We start from the raw sequence: 17,391 nt of genomic DNA, 5'->3' as shown, positions 1-17,391 counted from the left end.
TTAAAAACCTAAGCTTTGAGATGATTTAAGGAAACTTTGGTAGTTTGCGCCAATTAGTTAAACTTGTCAAGTAATTCATTCAGTTTGTTTTTGTTTCTCATTGGCTAAGACTTTTTATGGCCTTATAAATCTTAAAAATGACAAAGCCCTTGCTCGACCTTTGACAAAAGGATGGAGGGAAAACGCAGACATGTCCAGTGTGAAGGGGCTTCAAGTAATTTATGACCACAAGCTGCAGTAAATCACCACCAAAAAACAAACAAAAAGCGCCTGATCAGAGCTAATCATCATTAGTCCTTGAGTTCCTCTCTATTTCGGCCAAACGTGAGCTCGGCCAGTTTGGTGTAAGAATCAAAGTGCCTGGAGCTCAGGTAGGTGCCGAACAAGGCCTGGAGCAGCAGCACCGCCCTCATCTTCCTCATCACCGGCTTGGAGATCTCCACCGAGAACTTCAGAATGTGTCCCTTCTCCGGCATCGGCGTGGTGTTGTACGTGGAGGCCATGCCCAGGTTCATGGGTAAGGCCAGGATGATGGGGTACAACCCGCCGCCCACCACCCCGACCAGAGCGCCTCTCAGCAGGACGCAGGAGGGGCAGTTGAGGTCGCCGGTCAGCAGCGGGCCGGACACCGCTGCGTTGTACAGGGCGTAGGTGGTGAGGAAGGGCAGCACGGCCATGGGCAGGCTGGTGGCGATGGGACCCTGCTTGACGTGCAGAGCCCTGCGGTACAAGCTGTTGGATATGAGGCCAGCGAGGCCAGCGTTGCCCGCCAGGTACAGGGGTCCGTAGATGAAGAGTTTCTGGTCAATGTCAGGAAGTCGCTCGAAATTTTTGGACAGCATCTCCGCGATCCCCGATCTAGAGATGCCGATTCCCGGCGCGGCGGCCTCCTTCTTCTGCGTGCTTTCCGACATCTTCCGAATCAAAGCGGCGTTTGGCGATGGTGTTGTGGTTGCGCGGAACCAGTCTGGCTGTTTGGGTGACTAAAACACAACACCGGTTCAGCGGGCATCGAGTTGACGGCAGGGCGCAGACATGTTTTACCCAGAATCCAAAGCGGTGGGGAAAGTAGTTGTCTGTTGCCCTGAGTGCGGACTGTCAGGCGACAAACGTTTCTTCATTAAGCAGCATTAGATAGATAGATAGATAGATAGATAGATAGATAGATAGATAGATAGATAGATAGATAGATAGATAGATCAGGCCTAGCGAGGCTCAACAGCCACAATATTTACAACATATAATATAAAACGTAAGAAAATGCTTTTTCTAAATTATTGTATGATAACCAAGCATTTAAATATCAGAGAGACTACTTCACACAACGCTACAAAGTACTTAAAATATCTGAAATTAAGGGGGAAATATTAAGATTATCTTCATGGTTAATTATATTCCGAACTACATTATCTCTGCCCGCTTCTTTAGAATAAACAAGTCTTCATGGAACTCATGGAATTTGTTGTCATGTATTTATTTCAGGTGTTCTTTTGCACTCCCAAGCTGTACTCCTTTAAAGAAAAGAAAAAATGCAGTCTAGATATCTGTGCAGATTCTGCACCGTTTTTTTTATTTGCTTCACAAATTAAGATTTGCATATAATAATAATAATAATAATAATAATAATAAAAAAAAAGCAGGAATCCAAAAAATAGATACACAGGCTTGACAAGAATCTCCTAAGAGTGGAGTTATTAAGCAATTTCATTTTTTTTTTTTTTTTACTGTAATCTTTCCCCCTTTACGTTAGTTGTGCTTACTGCATTGCCTCACTGGGATCCAAAAACATCCAAACTTGAATCTTAGAATGCTGACTTTTATCTGTGTGTGACTGTGAATTCTGACTTCAAAGTCAAAATGAGAAAAAATGGCACAGAAATAACAATTTGTGGGTCAGGGTTAACCCCGGCCCTGGCCGAGCCTCTTTGTGCTGTGGCTGGGTGTTTGCCCTGGGTGTGCTGCCTTCGTTGTCTTTGTGTTTCTACAACAAGGTGAGTGCAGTCAGGGACCATCACTCCTGCCCTCTACTATTTAGGAATTACAAAATATGTAAACCTATAACAAGGAAAACTGACTGGCAGTAATACAAAACGACCTACCGCATTAAAACTCACAAAAGGACCTGTATGTAAAGAATCAGTTCTGTTACTTGTTTTTGCTTAAAAGTATTTGAGTGCGTGACTTCTTGAGCAGAAGTGTTTTTTTAAACGACACCTCAAAAATGTACATGTTGAATGCACATTCTGAATTTCCAGTTTTAACAACTAACCTACCCTTGCATATCGAGTTTCTCTGTCGCGACTGCAGCTATTAAAATTTAACTTAAAATGTAGTAAATTCGCAGAAAATAGCATGTAGCAGGACTTAAAAAAACAAAACCTTTTACGTACTCAAATATCTTTTTTTATTTTTTTTTTTAATGGAATTGCATTACCCAATAACTGAAAACGTGACTCAGACAAAGTCGCATTTATTCAAAAACAAACCGATGTGTTGCGCAACCACAGCTGGGCGGGGATATGACGTAACCCAAAGTGCCCGGATGTATACTTTCCACACGAACCTTTTACAGCAAGAGAAGAACGCCATTTTTGACCACGACTAGTCACAGCCTTTTTCCTTTGTGCTTGTTCTAGTATCGGTAAAACGTAATTTTGTTCAAGTAAGCAGATGTTGAAAGAGGTAAGAGCGAATTTTGTGAGAAATACCATGTGTTTTGAGCCTCCCCAATGGCGTGTTTGTAGTCATTTCACGATCGCGGAACTCGTAGTTGTTTTTTTTCTCGAAACGTCGACGCGTCGGCAACATGGCTGATGTTTAGAAGGATAAAGGCCTTGGCCGGATGGCACGCTGTTTACACTTTTATTTACACTGGTTTAAAGTGGTTGGGGCCATCTGAATTTGATCCGCTGTTGTAAAGTGAAATCATTATGACAACCACTTTTCTTAATAGTTGTGCGAACTACTATAAATCGTTTTTGGTTTTTTTTGTTAGTGGACACTTGAACAAGGCCTCGAGTAAAGCCTGATTAGCTTGTGAGGTTTTACCTCGCGTGTTATTAAATTGTAATTGTTGTTTTTGCCGTCTTGGAACCAACGCTCCAACTGCCCGTTGTTCAACGTAGTTTTTCTTTATTCCCTCCGAACCTGTCCCGTACTGTGTTTTACTAAAAACGTTGTTACTCTCGGGCAGCTATCTCCTTGGCGTTACAATGTCGTCACCACTCAGACCAACGAGTAGTATGTGAAAATGTTTTTATTAGTTCAGCGTGTTGACGCCATTGAATCCATTTTTAGATATAACTGTTCCCAATTTTGTTCTTCACCTGCGAAGCATCGCTGCTGAATCCCACTCTTGAATTAGTTGGTCTTGATTTAATTGTCTAAAGTCGTGGGTGGGGGGTGTCGGTATTTTGGTGCTAGCCTTAAGCAGCTTTGAACGTAGATTGGTTATCACCGTCATGTTTGTTTTTCTGTAGCCACGTTTATGACTTATTTAAACAATGTAAAACAAATTTAGAAGTTTCCCATAGCGTATCGGACGACTTTCTCACATTGTATTATATTTTTTTTAATTTGAAAATTAATAGCCATTTATTGTTTGTTTGTTTTTTTTTTGTTTAAAAAAAAAACAAAAAAAAACATCTGCATGAAATTGCAGAGTGGCATGACAGCTCCCTGCTAAGAAAACTGTCCTGTTTCTTTATTCAGTGAATGTAATTAAAGTGTCTGGCTTGTTTTTCAGATGCGCCACTCAAAACGGGTGCACTCACCAGGTGTCTGGCTGGATGAGTACAGCTGGGGAGAGAGAATGGAGTATCGTAAACGTAGAAGACTAGACTCAAACAGCAGCGAGAGAGAAAATAAGTCCAGGAAGACTCAACGTAACCAAAGACCGTATGAAGGGTAAACATATTTCACTGATTTGTTTAGACCAGTTAACAAATCTGTTTGCATGTTACTGTCCGAGAGGGAGAGAAACCAGATCCCTGTTACGTTTTGATTCTTTCATGAACATGTTCAGATTCCCGAAGGTTTATTATTACCGCTGTTTAACAGTATAAAGTATTTCACACACACACACAAATACGTGGAATGTGTGCACTTAATGCAGTCCAGCCAGAATAATATGAATAGATTTGTTGTATCCTTAGGTTGAAAGGGTTCATGGTAATACTGAGAAAATGTTTTCAGTTCTGGTCTAATTTTAATTCTGTAGAGAGGCAGATTTCAAGTTGGATGACAGTTGACACCGCAAGTCTTTGCGCCCCAGGAGTTTCTTGGATCGTTTTTGAGTGCCGCGTGTGCGCACACATATAACAGCATTTTTTTTAAAAAAAATTGTGCGCTTGCATGCATGTGCGTGTATAGTGGGGCATGCTTGCAGGAATTGAAAACATGGACATGTATCTTCAGTATGACATTGTTGTGAGTGACAGATTATATTTCGCAGTGTCAGTTTGTGCAGCCTCTAAAGGTCTTTGCCAAGTTCCTATTGGTCACACGTAAATTCTATTTTGCAAACTGATAATGTGTTATTGAATATCAGACCAGTAGCAGCCTCTCCTTTCACAGGATTCCCTGAGTTTGGAAGTGAATTTGCCAGTGTTTCTAATTAAAAACGTTATATAAAAGGCTCCAGGGATAAAGTGTCATAATGTAGGCGGGCCCATCCCAACTAATATAAGTCTTCGTCACTGAGCTTAATCTCAAACAAGTAAACAGGGCTTTTAGTGTTGACATACATGGTTTAATACTTGTGTTTTTTGTTGGTCTGTTTTTTTATCTAGGCATTGTTTGGAAGCCCGCAGTCTGAACCACAGGCTCAGTTCGTGGGAAGGACACAACCGGGATATGACCTGCGAGCGGGACGCTCACGAATGCTCCTACAGAGATGGCGACCGGGACTGGCACCATTATAGCAAGTCATCTGGGCGCAGTGGTCGGAGCCATCGCAGCAGGCGGAGCAGCCGCAGCCGCAGGCAAAGAGACAGGCGGCGCCGACGCAGCTCTTCTCGCCAGAGGTCCCCATCGGTATGAGAACCACTGTCTTCTCTCTTCCCCTTCCCCCTGTCTGTAGCACCAAATCAAAAGGGTCTTTATAACAGGTGTTTAGCCAATGCTTAACACCCTGGTCTATGTCTCTTTGTATCTCTTTATGCTCTACACTTCACTTTTATTCATATAGTCTAGTAATGTGTGGGGGGGAATGAAATCATTGAAGACAATCTAGGAAAACACATGTAATTGATACATTCAGTTTGTTTATGTACTACTCTTAAAAAAGTCTCATCTGAAAATCTTGTTGCCATGTTTTTCTTCTGTAACACACACTATGTGGTGGCTGCCGCCCAATTTCTCTGACGGGGCTGAATTTGAATTTGCTGCGCCGTCCATTCGCCTGGCGGTGTTACTGAACGGCCGAAACTGTCCATCCCTACACCTCCCCCCCTCGGCCTGGTTGAATGAATGACGATGCCTCATTGTGGTGGCCTGGTGCTGCTGGCTGACTGATGGGTTGTTGATGTGATGGCGGATTGCGGCGGTGCCGGTGCAGAGGAGGAGCCATCACCGCAGGAAAAGATCCAGAAGTTTTGAGGATGATGGCGAGGGTCACCTCATCTATCACAGTGGAGACATGCTGAGAGCGAGATGTACAGAATATACACATTTTTTTCTTCTGTTGTTCACACTTTTTCTCTCTCTGTTGATGTCTGGTTTTATTTCCAAACATTAAATAGATGCAGATATATTTAGTCTAGTAGACCTAATTGTTTTTTTTATTAGAGTTTACTGTTTACTGTAACTTTAATTCTTAGCTATAATATACATATTGTAGTGTAGCCAATGAAAGGCAAAACATATCATCAGGCAGTGAAGCTACCACAAAACAAGTGTTGATGCCAATGCTGCGTTTTAACTTCAATTCTTTATTTCCTGTAGATGAGATTGTGTGTACTCTAGGAGAGGGTGCCTTTGGGAAGGTGGCTGAATGCATTGATCACAAAAAGTGAGTGGAAATCTAAAATGTTTACATTTTCAAAGTTTTTTTTCCCTCTTCCTTCCCAAGTCTAATGACTAAACATGTTTGTGTATTTCCAGCGGAGCTCGAATTGCTCTGAAGATCATTAAAAATGTTGATCGTTACCGTGAGGCCGCAATGTCTGAGGTTGAGGTGCTTGATAAGCTCAAGTCGTTCGATACTGAAAAAAGATAGTAAGTAAATGAAAAGTAACCTGGGTCGGCTCACCCTTGAAATCATCATGAAATTTTGTTCTCAAAGAGTTTCTCATACTTAACAATTGCATTTCTTCTGCGCAGCTCTTGTGTGCACATGCTGGACTGGTTTGACTTTCGCGGCCATATTTGCATTGCCTTTGAGCTTCTTGGCCTCAGCACCTACGATTTCCTCAAGGAAAACAATTTCCAACCTTTTCCTGTGGAACACATCAGGCACATGGCATACCAGATTATCAGAGCAGTGCGCTGTGAGTAAATGACATCGTTCTTTTTTTTTAAGCAGCAAAATATGTTGCTTGTGTGTCGATTGATGATTTTAAAGGCACGTGTTCTTGTTGTTTTTTTTTCCCCAGTTCTGCATAGAAACAAGCTGACGCACACTGACCTGAAGCCTGAGAACATTCTTTTCATTAACTCAGACTACGATATGGAGTACAACTCTGAAATGGTGAGTGCCCCACGAGGTCGTCCCACACCGAGGTTCGACGGTTTGTTTCGGCAGTTCTAACGTTCTGTTCGTTCCTCCGCAGAAACGAGACGAGCGAACACTTAAGAACCCCGACATTAAAATTGTCGACTTTGGTAACGCCACATTTGAACACGAACACCACACCTCCGTGGTGTCCACACGCCACTACCGCGCCCCTGAAGTCATTCTAGGTAAGATGCTTCACACGTGCATTACAGTGCAGCCACGGCGACTCGGTACTGAATTGTCATGGCCCTCTTCAGATCTCGGCTGGGACCATTCATGCGACGTGTGGAGTGTGGGTTGTATCCTCATCGAGTACTACCTCGGATCCACCCTCTTCCAGGTAGCTAACGCTGTTAAGTGCCATAGACTCCACCATCACTTTGCAAACTGCTTGGCAAGTTTTAATTTGTTTTTTCTTTCTGATTGTATTTATTTCCTACAGACCCATGACAGTAAAGAACACCTTGCTATGATGGAGAGAGTCCTGGGTCCTATTCCCACACATCTGCTGGAGAAAACCAAGTAGGTGGACCACTAATTGGAATATTTACATGCAGTTTTGAGTTTAGGAAACACAAACAAGGGCGGGCGGGAGGAAGCGAGGCCGCCTAAACACTCGTCGACGCGATGCTCAGGAAATTGTTAAGGTAAATGCCGTTCTGTCCCTCACAGGAAACGGCGGTATGTCCACCGATCCAAGCTGGACTGGGATGTACACAACTCCTCTGGGAGATACGTCAGGAAGCACTGCAAACCCCTCAAGGTAACAGACACAAACGGCTTTTCTTCTTCCCCGTCTGTGTATAGCTGGAGAACAGTGCAGCCAGCCACATCTGTGACCCGTTGCTCTCCACCGTTGAAGGCAAAAGTTCAGACGTATTTACTTTCTGCCCCTCAACATTTACGTGAAGGCTAACTCTTGAGGTGTCTGTCTGCCAAGAACAACTCCAAATATCTAAATCCAGCTTACCTGCATGTGCAGGTCATCCAGCGGTCCTCCGCAGTCAAACACACAGCTTAGCTCAGTTCAATTTGTGTAGCAAATTGCCAGTGACACAAAACAACCTTACCAGACTGCACTCAAAAATTAACTTCAGTATATTTTTTTTGTGCATATCCAAGTCTGCTGTGGATCGGTGTTATTGTAAAGTATTGCATCGGAATGAGTTGCCCACAGAGTCTCTAATGGCCATTATGTTCCCTTCAGAACTACATGCTGTCCAAGGACGAGAACCACCAGCAGCTGTTTGACCTGATCCAGAAGATGATGGAGTACGACCCGTCCAAGCGCCTCAGCCTGGAGCAGGCCATGAGACACCCCTTCTTCTCCCGCCTCCACCGGAGCACCACCCGTAGCAAGAGTGGCAGCGCCAAAGATTAAAAGTCCTCGGCGTGTGTCAACCTCCGAACCTCTGACCTCTGTCTGGGTTTGGATGTCGGCATGACATTCATCATGGTGCTCAGCCTCTGCGTCTGTCCTCTCCGAGAGAGCTGTCCCCCAACGGACTGTATCAGTCTCCTGCCCTGTTGCCTTTTCTGTCCCCGAGCCTCCCTCGTGTTTCCTCGCCTCGCTCGTCAAGGCGTTGAGTTCATCTTTAACATTATTTGATCTTGTAGAAAGTGGTTCCTATTTATTTGCCAGTGGCTTCTGTTGCTCCTCATTGCACATTGTAAAAGCTGGTTTTGTTTTTTTTTCTTGTGTGTTTTTTTTTTTTTTGAGGAATTTATTTTCATCTTCAATGTATTTGCGTGCCCTTTTCTCCAGACCTTTTCCCTGCTGGGTGATTGGTTGTATTTGAAGAGCTACCTTACTGTTACCTGTAACCCTGGAAATCAATGGGCTTTCTGCAGTGTCAGTAAAAAATAAACCATTGAGGGCATCTTTGTACATACAATTATGTAAAATTGTTTTGTTTTGTTTTTTGCCACTGACTCGTTCTGTAACTTTTGCAGTCACACCAACGTTTTCCCAATAAAAGAGACAACTTGTCAGCAGTCCGATTGCATTTTGTGTTGTGTGCAGTAGCATGTTGTAACCACAAGGTGGCAGTACAAAAAGCTCGCCTGCGAGTAATGCATTATACGGCGTACTCTCCAACCATTACCATTAAGAGTTCCGACTCCGAACTTTTCCCCAATGTGAAACGTATTGGCTTCAGCGAGTGGGTATAAATTGGCCGACATATTCCTAAATTTGTAAGACTTTATTATCCCAAATTATAATACTTGTAGCGCGTTAATCACCCCCATTGCAACGCTGACCGTGGGACATAATTGCAACTTTGGACGGCAGCTCGAACGCTTTGAAATGTGTGCGGGGTGGACCTGAGATTGGCTGAGCGCAGACTCGACGCTGTCAAATCTGCAGCCTCCCACGTGGTCAGCAGGGGCGGGCGCATCGCAGCCGGTCGAACGAACGGATGCGCAAGTTTTTTTTTTCTTTTTCTGTTTTTCTTTTTCTTTTTCTTTTTTTTTTTCCTAGAAGCCCAAACAATTAGGGCCGCTGCCGGCAGTCGAAATTGCAACGTCCACGTTGGTTACTCCCGAACAGGAAACGAGGACTTGAGTTGGTGAACGCCTCTTCTCGAGCTGGCATCAGATCGCTCCCATCTGTGTCTGGCGTAAACCCGGTGCTGCTGCTGCTGCTGCTGCTGCTGCCTCTGCTGCTGCTGCCGCTGCCTCCTCTTGTTCCAAAACTAATTTAAGACTCCGCTTTGAACCTTGAGCCCAGTGTGCCGCAGTCGGCGTTGTGACTGTTAAGGTGCGCCGTTGTCTCTGTCCCCGCAGCCCGACTTGCAAAGACATCCAGATATTTTTTTTTCTATTTCAATTTCAATTTCAATTTCAATTTTTTTTTTTCTTTTCGTCAAGAAGGACTTTTTCATTTTTGGAGTCAGGAATTTCACCATGGATACAGCCAGCGACTCCGCCGGGGAGAGGAAGCCCGTGTGCCACTGCGCGCCCAAGTCCTCGGTCCAGCACTGGCTCCCGGGTTTGCCCGTCGTCCTGTGCCTGCTGATGTCCCTCAGCTCGGTCACCGTGTGTCTGCTGATGAGCTTCAAGACCTTCGAGCTGGAGAACCGACTGCAGATGGAGTCGCGCAAAGCGACAATCTTCGAACCGGCGCGCACGGCTTTTCTCAATGAGGACGGGACCCTTATTTCAGAGCTGGCCACCCCGATAGGGGAGCTCATGGAAGAGGTACATGTTGCATATGGTTCATGTAATATTTTAAAAAAATGTATCATTATTTTTTATTTTTTTATTTAAAAAAAAAAAAAAAAAAAAAGCATATTCATTTGCAAAGTAGATTTGTTTTAAGTCAGTACCTGCCTGCTCCCTCTGTGCGTAAAACGCGCGCAAAAACAGAGGACACAGTTTGCAGCTGATGTGTGTAACTTTCTTGGCAGCTTTCCCTCTTTGCAATTGTTCCCTCATTAGAGCCATTAAGTCCATTTTTTTTAATGCATGACCTTAGAGATGAGCCATTCACCCAGCTGGCCAATTAGTCTGCAGTTAAAGCTCTTAATGGGGTGACATCAGCACTGATGATAAGACAACCTGTAATTTTGTCACATGGACAGGACACTTAAGAAATGCCGGTCATGCTTGACTTAAATGTAGCCACAGGAAATGAATGACCTCATTACCTCCCATGATCTTTTTTTTTTTGTTGGAATATCTCATTATTTCTTTAAATATTTGCACAATCAGTCGTACTGTGTGCACTGAAACCTTTTGTGTGTCTGTGTGTGCAGAAGGCAGCGGTGCTGATGCCGAAGTCGCGGACAGCCAGGGATGTTGGCCAAGAGTGCTCGTGTCCTCCAGGTATCCGTCTCTGCTCTTTGTTACGGTTGTAGCACTTAACAAAACACACAAACAAGACACTAAATCCCACAAGCCCATCAGCCTCAGTGTTCCCGAGTTGACATGACTGACTGCTCCCGAAACCTTATCGTGTGTCTTCATGCGCTTCTTTTTTTTTTATTTTTCTTCAGCTCCCCTGCACTTTCGCGCTGTGTGGCGTGTGTGTGTAAGTGTATGTGTATATGTGGGTCTTTGCGTGTGGAAGATTAGGGCCCCTGAGCTTATGCAGGGCCCACACTGTGACAGCAGGGCTCAGCACATGATTGGGCTGGTGGACGTCCAGCCCTCCAGCTCTGACAGACTGGTTGGGGAGCCGTGTTTCCAAGGTGGGCAGCGATTGTCGCGCCCAAGTTGAGCTTCTTTTTGTGGTTTTACTCTCAATGCTTGCGTGCATTGTTAAAGAAAGAAATCAGCAGAACTGTAGTGAGAGTTTCATGCCCAGGGTGAAAAAAGTTCCTTATAAGGCTTAACTCACACTTCCCTTTGTGGGTATGCATGCATGTTCGTTACTCCGGCCGCTGAGTCACTTTGCACAGGTGGAGAACAGCGTGTGCTCCACCTCAAGTTGCCATCAGGCGTGCAGAAAGGTGTTCTATTGCCAGATAAAGGATGTATTGTATTGGATGTATTGGCATTCATCTGATTTTTTTTTTTTTTTTTTTTTGAACAAAGTTATTGCAAAATGCTAAATCCTGCTGTTGTTATGGAAGAGGGAATATCCGCTTGCGTGTTGTTCTTTATAACCTCAGATTCTTTCATCAAGAGGTATTTGTCACAAGTTGAGCTTCTTTTGATCTCTTTAGATTTTTGGGAGATTTTTTCTTCCCTTTCTTCCTCTTTTGGCTCGCCGTGTTATAACCTCATGACAGGAAAACAGGTGAAAACTTTCACAATTGGAATTTCTGGCTCGCTTTCATCTCATTCTGTTTTTGCGGCCTGCGGTGCCAGGAACGTTGGCCGCTGCTGACTTGGCTGCTTTTGCCAAAGTTATGCAAGTATTTGTTGACTGAAGTCAATTCAGCAGGGACTCTGATATTGTTCACGCATGGCGGGATGTGCTTTTTGTGGTTTTACTCTGAATGCTTGCATGCATTGTTAAAGAAAGAAATCAGCAGAACTGTAGTGAGAGTTTCATGCCCAGGGTGAAAAAAGTTCCTCATAAGGCTTAACTCACACTTCCCATTGTGGGTATGCATGCATGCATGCAAATGTGATTGCTGAATTGCACTGCATTCATTTCCATTTTCAAGCTGTTTCTTCACTGATCCCGTGTGTCAAAAGTGCTCTGACGCCGAAATTCAATCCTTCCAGCTCTTTCCCTCTTTGGTGAAACACAAGGCTGGTGTTTATTGTGGCTTTGATGAGACCAAATGCCTACAGACATTCACTCTTCACATCAAAAAAAAAAACAATTATGCCCCCCAAAACAGACTGAATCACTGCTTCTCAGCTGATGAATGTGGACGTCGGACAGGACCCAGGTGTTTCATTGACGTCTGGAGCCTGCATGTGCCTGTGCCTCGAACTGTATGTGACTTATGCCTGTGTCCATTTATCTGAGCCTTTTTACGCGTGTGTGTCCCAACTGCATCTGTGACACATGCTTGTGTTTTGGTCCCCTTTGGCAGTGTGTGTGCGTGCGTGCGTGTCTGTCAGTCTAACGTTCCTCCGCGGAGCCTTTGAGGGGCCGACAGAGGCACCTCTCTCAACATGACACCGTAAGAGGAGACGCCTCCTCTCCCTTTAGCGCCAACTCTTCCCACCTGAAACTTGAATCTTTCGCCACAGGCCAAAGTATTTCTGTGTGTGTGTGTGTGTGTGTGTGTGTGTGTGTGTGTGTGTGTGTGTGTGTGTGTGTGTGTGGACCGCTACCACACAGTGCGAGCGCCGTATCTGTCATTTCAGATGTGCCCTTGGCATCAGGGTGCGCGCATTTCAGCTTGCATGAACGCAAGAGCGCCAACAGGGGGCAGCACTTGTGCAGCGGGGCTGGAGGCGACTATGTCGAAAGTGTGTGTGTGTGTGTGTGTGTGTGTGCAGTGTTGGTGAGTAATCTATTGCTAAGTAATCCATTACTGTAATTAAACTACTTTTTTTTTAAATAATGGAGTAATGCAACAGGATTACTGTGGCAAAACTGGGAATTATATCATCGTTACTTTATCAAGAAATATTTTGCAAGCTGAAAATGTCTAATTATCCACAAAATGTCAGAAATTTAGAAAAACAACAGAAAACAACACTGTGGCAGATTATTTTAATAAAATATGGGCTGTGCAAAAGGCACCGGTGCTGTACCTGAGTTTGTTCTGTGAACAGTTTGCGTTCAGAGAGCAAACATTTATTCATGTTAAGAGGACAGAGGCAATATTTGCAATTACAAAATTTTGCACTTTAATAAAATTCATTCCAAAGCACTGAGCAACTGTTACTTTATCTTTTTTTTTAAACTATAGTAATTAGTAATAAGTAATTGATTGCTTATGAAATGAAGTAGTTAGAGAAGTAATTAGATTACTTTTTAAAGTAGTAATCAGTAGTTGTTTGTGTGTGTGTGTGTGTGTGTGTGTGTGTTTGAAGAAATGAAAGTGTCCCAGATGTGTGGTTGGTTTTCTGGTTCACCAACTGCAACTTTCTCTCCGTAAAGTGTCCAGGAATAGAAACCCTCTCGGCTTCACGCCGCCCCAGTGGGAGCATCATGACACTTTTAATGCTCGCAGATGCAGCGGCGGTGTTCTATTAAGACTCGGGCAAACTGTGTCGCAAGAGTCCAGCTCTTGCGCTTACGAGCTTCAGGTGTTGGTGATTATTCACACTCAACGGCGGCGCAACATCCCCGCGTTCTCGTGCACGCTCGTTAGGGGAGACACGAACACGACACCTTTTGCCGCTCGGGCTAATTAGAACCAGGTGGAGGCTGCTTGTGCCCTGCAGAGGAGGAGCGTGGGGTTGATCTCTGCAATTTGCATTTAGACGCCGGTGATGCAGACACACAGTCTGGCCAACGTTTGTCGAAGTGTTGTTGTTATTGTTGTTGTTGTTGTTGTTGTTTCAGGAGACTCACAGAAAACGCGTTGGAAGGAAGCGGATCCTCTAAAGCATATCGAGGCCTTTCCCACTCTTACTTTCATTTGGGTGGGTTGGGAGGGGTTCTGTTGGAGAGTGGGGGGGGGGGGGGGGCTACTGTTTAAAAAAACATCTCCGTCCGCACTGACAGCTTCTTAAAACAATCTCGTCCATGTGCAACCACACAATGCTTGCGGCTTGTCGGGCCATGTCAAGGACACGGCAAACCATGAGGCGTCGACGCGCCCTCCATTAATAACCTCCACCTCGACCAGTCAGCGGAGCCAATCAAAGTCACTTTAACAACAATGACCACAATGGTCAGATAGAGTAATATTACCTCGGGGGTTAATTGCCGTCTGATCCAGCACTGCTTTAAAAAGGTTGCATAAAAGAGACAAAATGAAGGACAAGATATAAAACCCTGTTTTTTTTGCGTACACACAAACTGAAGTGTAGTTTTCTAAAAAAAAATAATCAACAAACGTGACCTGTGCGTTGTTGACATGACGTGATTTCTATCGGCAACCCCGCCTCATTTTGGGTGATTGCAGCTTTGCATTATTGACAGAAAATAGTCAGAGAGCCCGTTAAACTGGCGAAGGCGTGAAAGGACCTTGTTCCAGCCGTGTTCACTTCATTAAACGGCCGCCATTAGAAAGTTATATGCAGCTTTTTCCCCCCCCTGTTTGTTTATCCGAGTTCAAAGCAGCCGCCGCACGTCGTCGAGCATACGTCGGTGTATGAGGTGTGTGTTCGAGGGGAGCTCCCCCAGTCAAGAGGGCATCCAAACCTTTGGTGTTAGTGTATATGAGGGCAGGAGGTCAGACCCCTGGGTGTGCAGCCAGATCCGTTTCCATCAGATAAGAGCCCATAAACACACTCAGCAGGAGCACAGACCCCACGTATGCCCGTGTGTGGGGTCAGTGTTTGTGTGTATTTATATAACCGAGGCTCGCTGCGGCCCCGGGTTTACGCACTTTTACATGCACGCGTAACGCAAGACTGAATTCTGCTTGTTCAAGGAGCTCCATACGTGGTTTTCCTCCCGCAGCGCTATCGCTTCCAAATCTTTCTTTTTTCTTTACAGTACACAGACCGGGGACTGGCACCTCTGTGGTCAGTGCCTGTCCACACTGGATGTGTGTGTTGTTGTCACGAGAAGGCGTCGGCAAGTCAACCAAAGTAAAACAGTCCCGTCGGCCACACGTGCAAGTTAAATTGCAAATGCATTCTTGAATATTTTTAAGGGGTCACGAAATATCCAAAGGGATCACAAAATATTCAAGGGTGTTGTTCTTGCATTCAGCCCTTGTCCTCACATTCATCCTCCATTGGTGGGAGGATGAACTTCTATTATTGAACTTCTTCTTCCACACGCAAACATATTTTTAGTCAATAAAATCACACTTTGAAAAAAACAAAACACATCTGCTTTATTGTTATGAATGCACATTTGTCAGTGCATCTTCATTGTTAGACATCAGAAATCAGTGATAGTATTAGTTTGTATCAATCAATCAATCAATCAATCAATCAATCAATCAATATCCTTTATTTAACCAGGTAAAAAGACTCATTGAGATAACACATTAACAATAACACAACAACACGCGACAGGTCAAGATAATTTAAAACATTTCAGTAGTAACACAATTTGAAAACAAGTACACTGCTCAATAGAACTGACAATATTTAATTAGAATCTAGTCCGGGCTGGACTGGTGTGTTCGGGTCTCGTTGTGGAGGTGCTGGTTCTAAAGCTCTGAAGTCCCCCACCAGGTCAAAAAGACACAGTGAGCCATTATTTCACTCATTTGAAGGTTGAAACAATAGACGGTGCTGTGAGGCCGCAACTCTCGTCACCTGGACTTTTGATACAAATGGCGGCGTTTTGGATTCTCCGTCTCTCTTTGAATTCCAACATGTGTTCTGGTTTCGCCCTCCACCTGTCTGGAGCACTTTCAGGTCCAGTAGGCTGAGAAATCCAGTCACGGCTTTAAGCGAAGCCCATCTGCTGTCTGCTCATGTTAACCGGCGTGTCCGGGGATCAGCCCCACCAACCCCCCCCACCCCCACCCCCCCACCCAGCTTCCTGCTCTCAGGCCTGAGGGAGGAAACAGGGGGGAAGCCCAGTTTTGGGGGTAGAAGGAGACACTGGCGTGTGCCAACGACCTCCAGGGCTGAGGGTTTTTGTTGTTGTTGTTGTTTTGTTTAAGCTGCTGTGACTTGGACAGGAAATGCAGTGCAACTATTTGAAGTGGAATAAATGACCGTTTTAAAACGAAGGGAATGTGTTTCAATCAGCATTCCTGTGAAGGTGAGCTGCAGCTCTGCGCCGCGCCGCAGAACTAGCGCCGTGTGTCCACATGTGCGAGCCTCTGATTCATTCCCCTTTTCTTTGGACACATGTTTCTTGTTGTGATATCCGCACATGGTTCGGTGTTTGGTCTCCTGCAACCGGCTGCAACGCCATAAAATTGCAGGATACGAATCCGGTTTCTGAGGAGGTTTGAGCCGCAGCAGAGTGCTTTTCGTTGCTAAAACCCGAGAGCGGATATTTTCCCAAACTATGGAAGTAGCTGTGTTAAATGACTGCACACTTAAAGTCCTGCTGTGCTTCCAGTATAAATGTGCCTGTGTGCACTCACAGACACAGCAGGGCTGCTTGTGTCCGGTGGATGATTTTGCCGCAAAGATTGATGTGCGACTGGGGAGGAAAAAACTCTGACGGATATAGATGAGTCACTTCTGGCAAACTTTTTAAAAAAGTTTATTGGGGGACATGTCTATCCAGTTCTGATTGAATTGATGCAGTTCATTCCACATACAGTTCAGGTTGACAAGCTTGGAAAAGCTTTATTTTTTCATTCCAACTGAGCTCCACTTGGTTCTTTCTCATTAAAAGTCGCACTGATGGGCCAAAACTGTGATTGAAGCTTTGTTGAGATGAAGATGAGTCCTGACTTTAACTTTCAGCAATCCAGCTGCATTTGCAGGTTACTAATGCACAGCTGTGCAAGTCTCACGTCAGTGGGTCACCTTGAAGCTCTGATCTTGTCTGTTATCTTTTCTGGCCGCGCTCAGAGTTCAATTTAGAAAGAAAAAAGAAAAAGGAGTGACCCTTCTCATTGGGGGGATGATTTTGAAAGGCTCAAGTGTGCTTGGTTTATTTGCTGAGGGGAGGAGGGATCCTGTTCTTGGATGGATGGAAGTGTTTAGCTTGGGAACGCTGTGTTTCTGTCACTCATGCCTTAGAATTCTGCACGGGGCGGAAAAAAACATGAGACAACTTAAATTAATAATAAGCCATCGCCTTTGCTGAATACTGACAGCGTGGTGTACAAAATCGACGTATGTTGGTGATGTCACTTGGGTCGAATCTTTGCATGGCTGGAGCAGCTGGTGCCTCCAGACTCCAGGTGCTCCAGAGCTGCACACGAAACACCTTCTACCCCCCTCCGCCGGCCGTCTCTCATCAGCCCGCTTATTAAAGTTAGCTTTGTGAAGCCGCAGCGTCTCGGAGCCGGCCAGACATTCTTCTTCTCCTCCTCCTTCTTCTTCTTCTCCTTCTAAAATAAAATAAACAGCTGGACACGGACACCGTCCAGGCTGCAGCCCACGAGGGCTCGCAGGGAACAGGAGCGCACAGAGGAGCAAAGGGCCGGGCGCCTGGCACCGAGCGCCGGGTCGCCCAGCCAAGAGGAACTCTGCAAATAGACAGACTCACCCTGTGCGATTAT

At 44.9% G+C, this 17,391-nt stretch overlaps 3 protein-coding genes across 4 annotated transcripts in view; 2 read left to right on the top strand and 1 right to left on the bottom strand.

The window, feature by feature from the left end:
• Positions 1-111: 111 nt before the first annotated feature.
• Positions 112-1,185, bottom strand: tmem126a (transmembrane protein 126A). The gene has a single exon (XM_076032954.1). It carries the CDS (start codon positions 912-914, stop codon positions 291-293), a length of 624 nt encoding a protein of 207 aa, XP_075889069.1. The 5' UTR covers positions 915-1,185; the 3' UTR covers positions 112-290.
• A 1,342-nt stretch (positions 1,186-2,527) lies between these two features.
• Positions 2,528-8,710, top strand: LOC142892702 (dual specificity protein kinase CLK4-like). 2 transcript variants are annotated; one of them, XM_076032948.1, is made up of 13 exons: positions 2,528-2,682; positions 3,746-3,906; positions 4,791-5,034; positions 5,558-5,654; positions 5,944-6,010; positions 6,103-6,216; positions 6,322-6,488; positions 6,594-6,688; positions 6,771-6,900; positions 6,973-7,055; positions 7,158-7,237; positions 7,388-7,478; positions 7,923-8,710. In XM_076032948.1, exons 1-13 carry the CDS (start codon positions 2,671-2,673, stop codon positions 8,094-8,096), a joined length of 1,515 nt encoding a protein of 504 aa, XP_075889063.1. In that variant the 5' UTR covers positions 2,528-2,670; the 3' UTR covers positions 8,097-8,710. The 2 variants fall into 2 exon arrangements, with proteins under 2 accessions (XP_075889063.1, XP_075889064.1); XM_076032949.1 differs by lacking the exons at positions 2,528-2,682; positions 3,746-3,906; positions 5,558-5,654 and having other exon boundaries at positions 4,948-5,034.
• An 842-nt stretch (positions 8,711-9,552) lies between these two features.
• Positions 9,553-17,391, top strand: part of LOC142892703 (uncharacterized) — a 113,989-nt gene continuing 106,150 nt past the window's right edge. The window contains exons 1-2 of the mRNA XM_076032950.1: positions 9,553-9,916; positions 10,474-10,543. Coding sequence (XP_075889065.1) covers positions 9,623-9,916; positions 10,474-10,543 — 364 coding nt within the window. The 5' untranslated portion in view covers positions 9,553-9,622. The remainder of the gene's footprint in view (positions 9,917-10,473; positions 10,544-17,391) is intronic.

Source organism: Nelusetta ayraudi, unplaced genomic scaffold (genome assembly GCF_046127955.1).
Source record: "Nelusetta ayraudi isolate G7.1 ecotype Tasmania unplaced genomic scaffold, CSIRO-AGI_Nayr_v1 ptg000039l, whole genome shotgun sequence".
In the NCBI taxonomy this organism is placed as follows: domain Eukaryota; kingdom Metazoa; phylum Chordata; class Actinopteri; order Tetraodontiformes; family Monacanthidae; genus Nelusetta; species Nelusetta ayraudi.
Note: the sequence above shows the minus strand (reverse complement) of the source record. Positions and strands in the feature narration are given on the sequence as shown.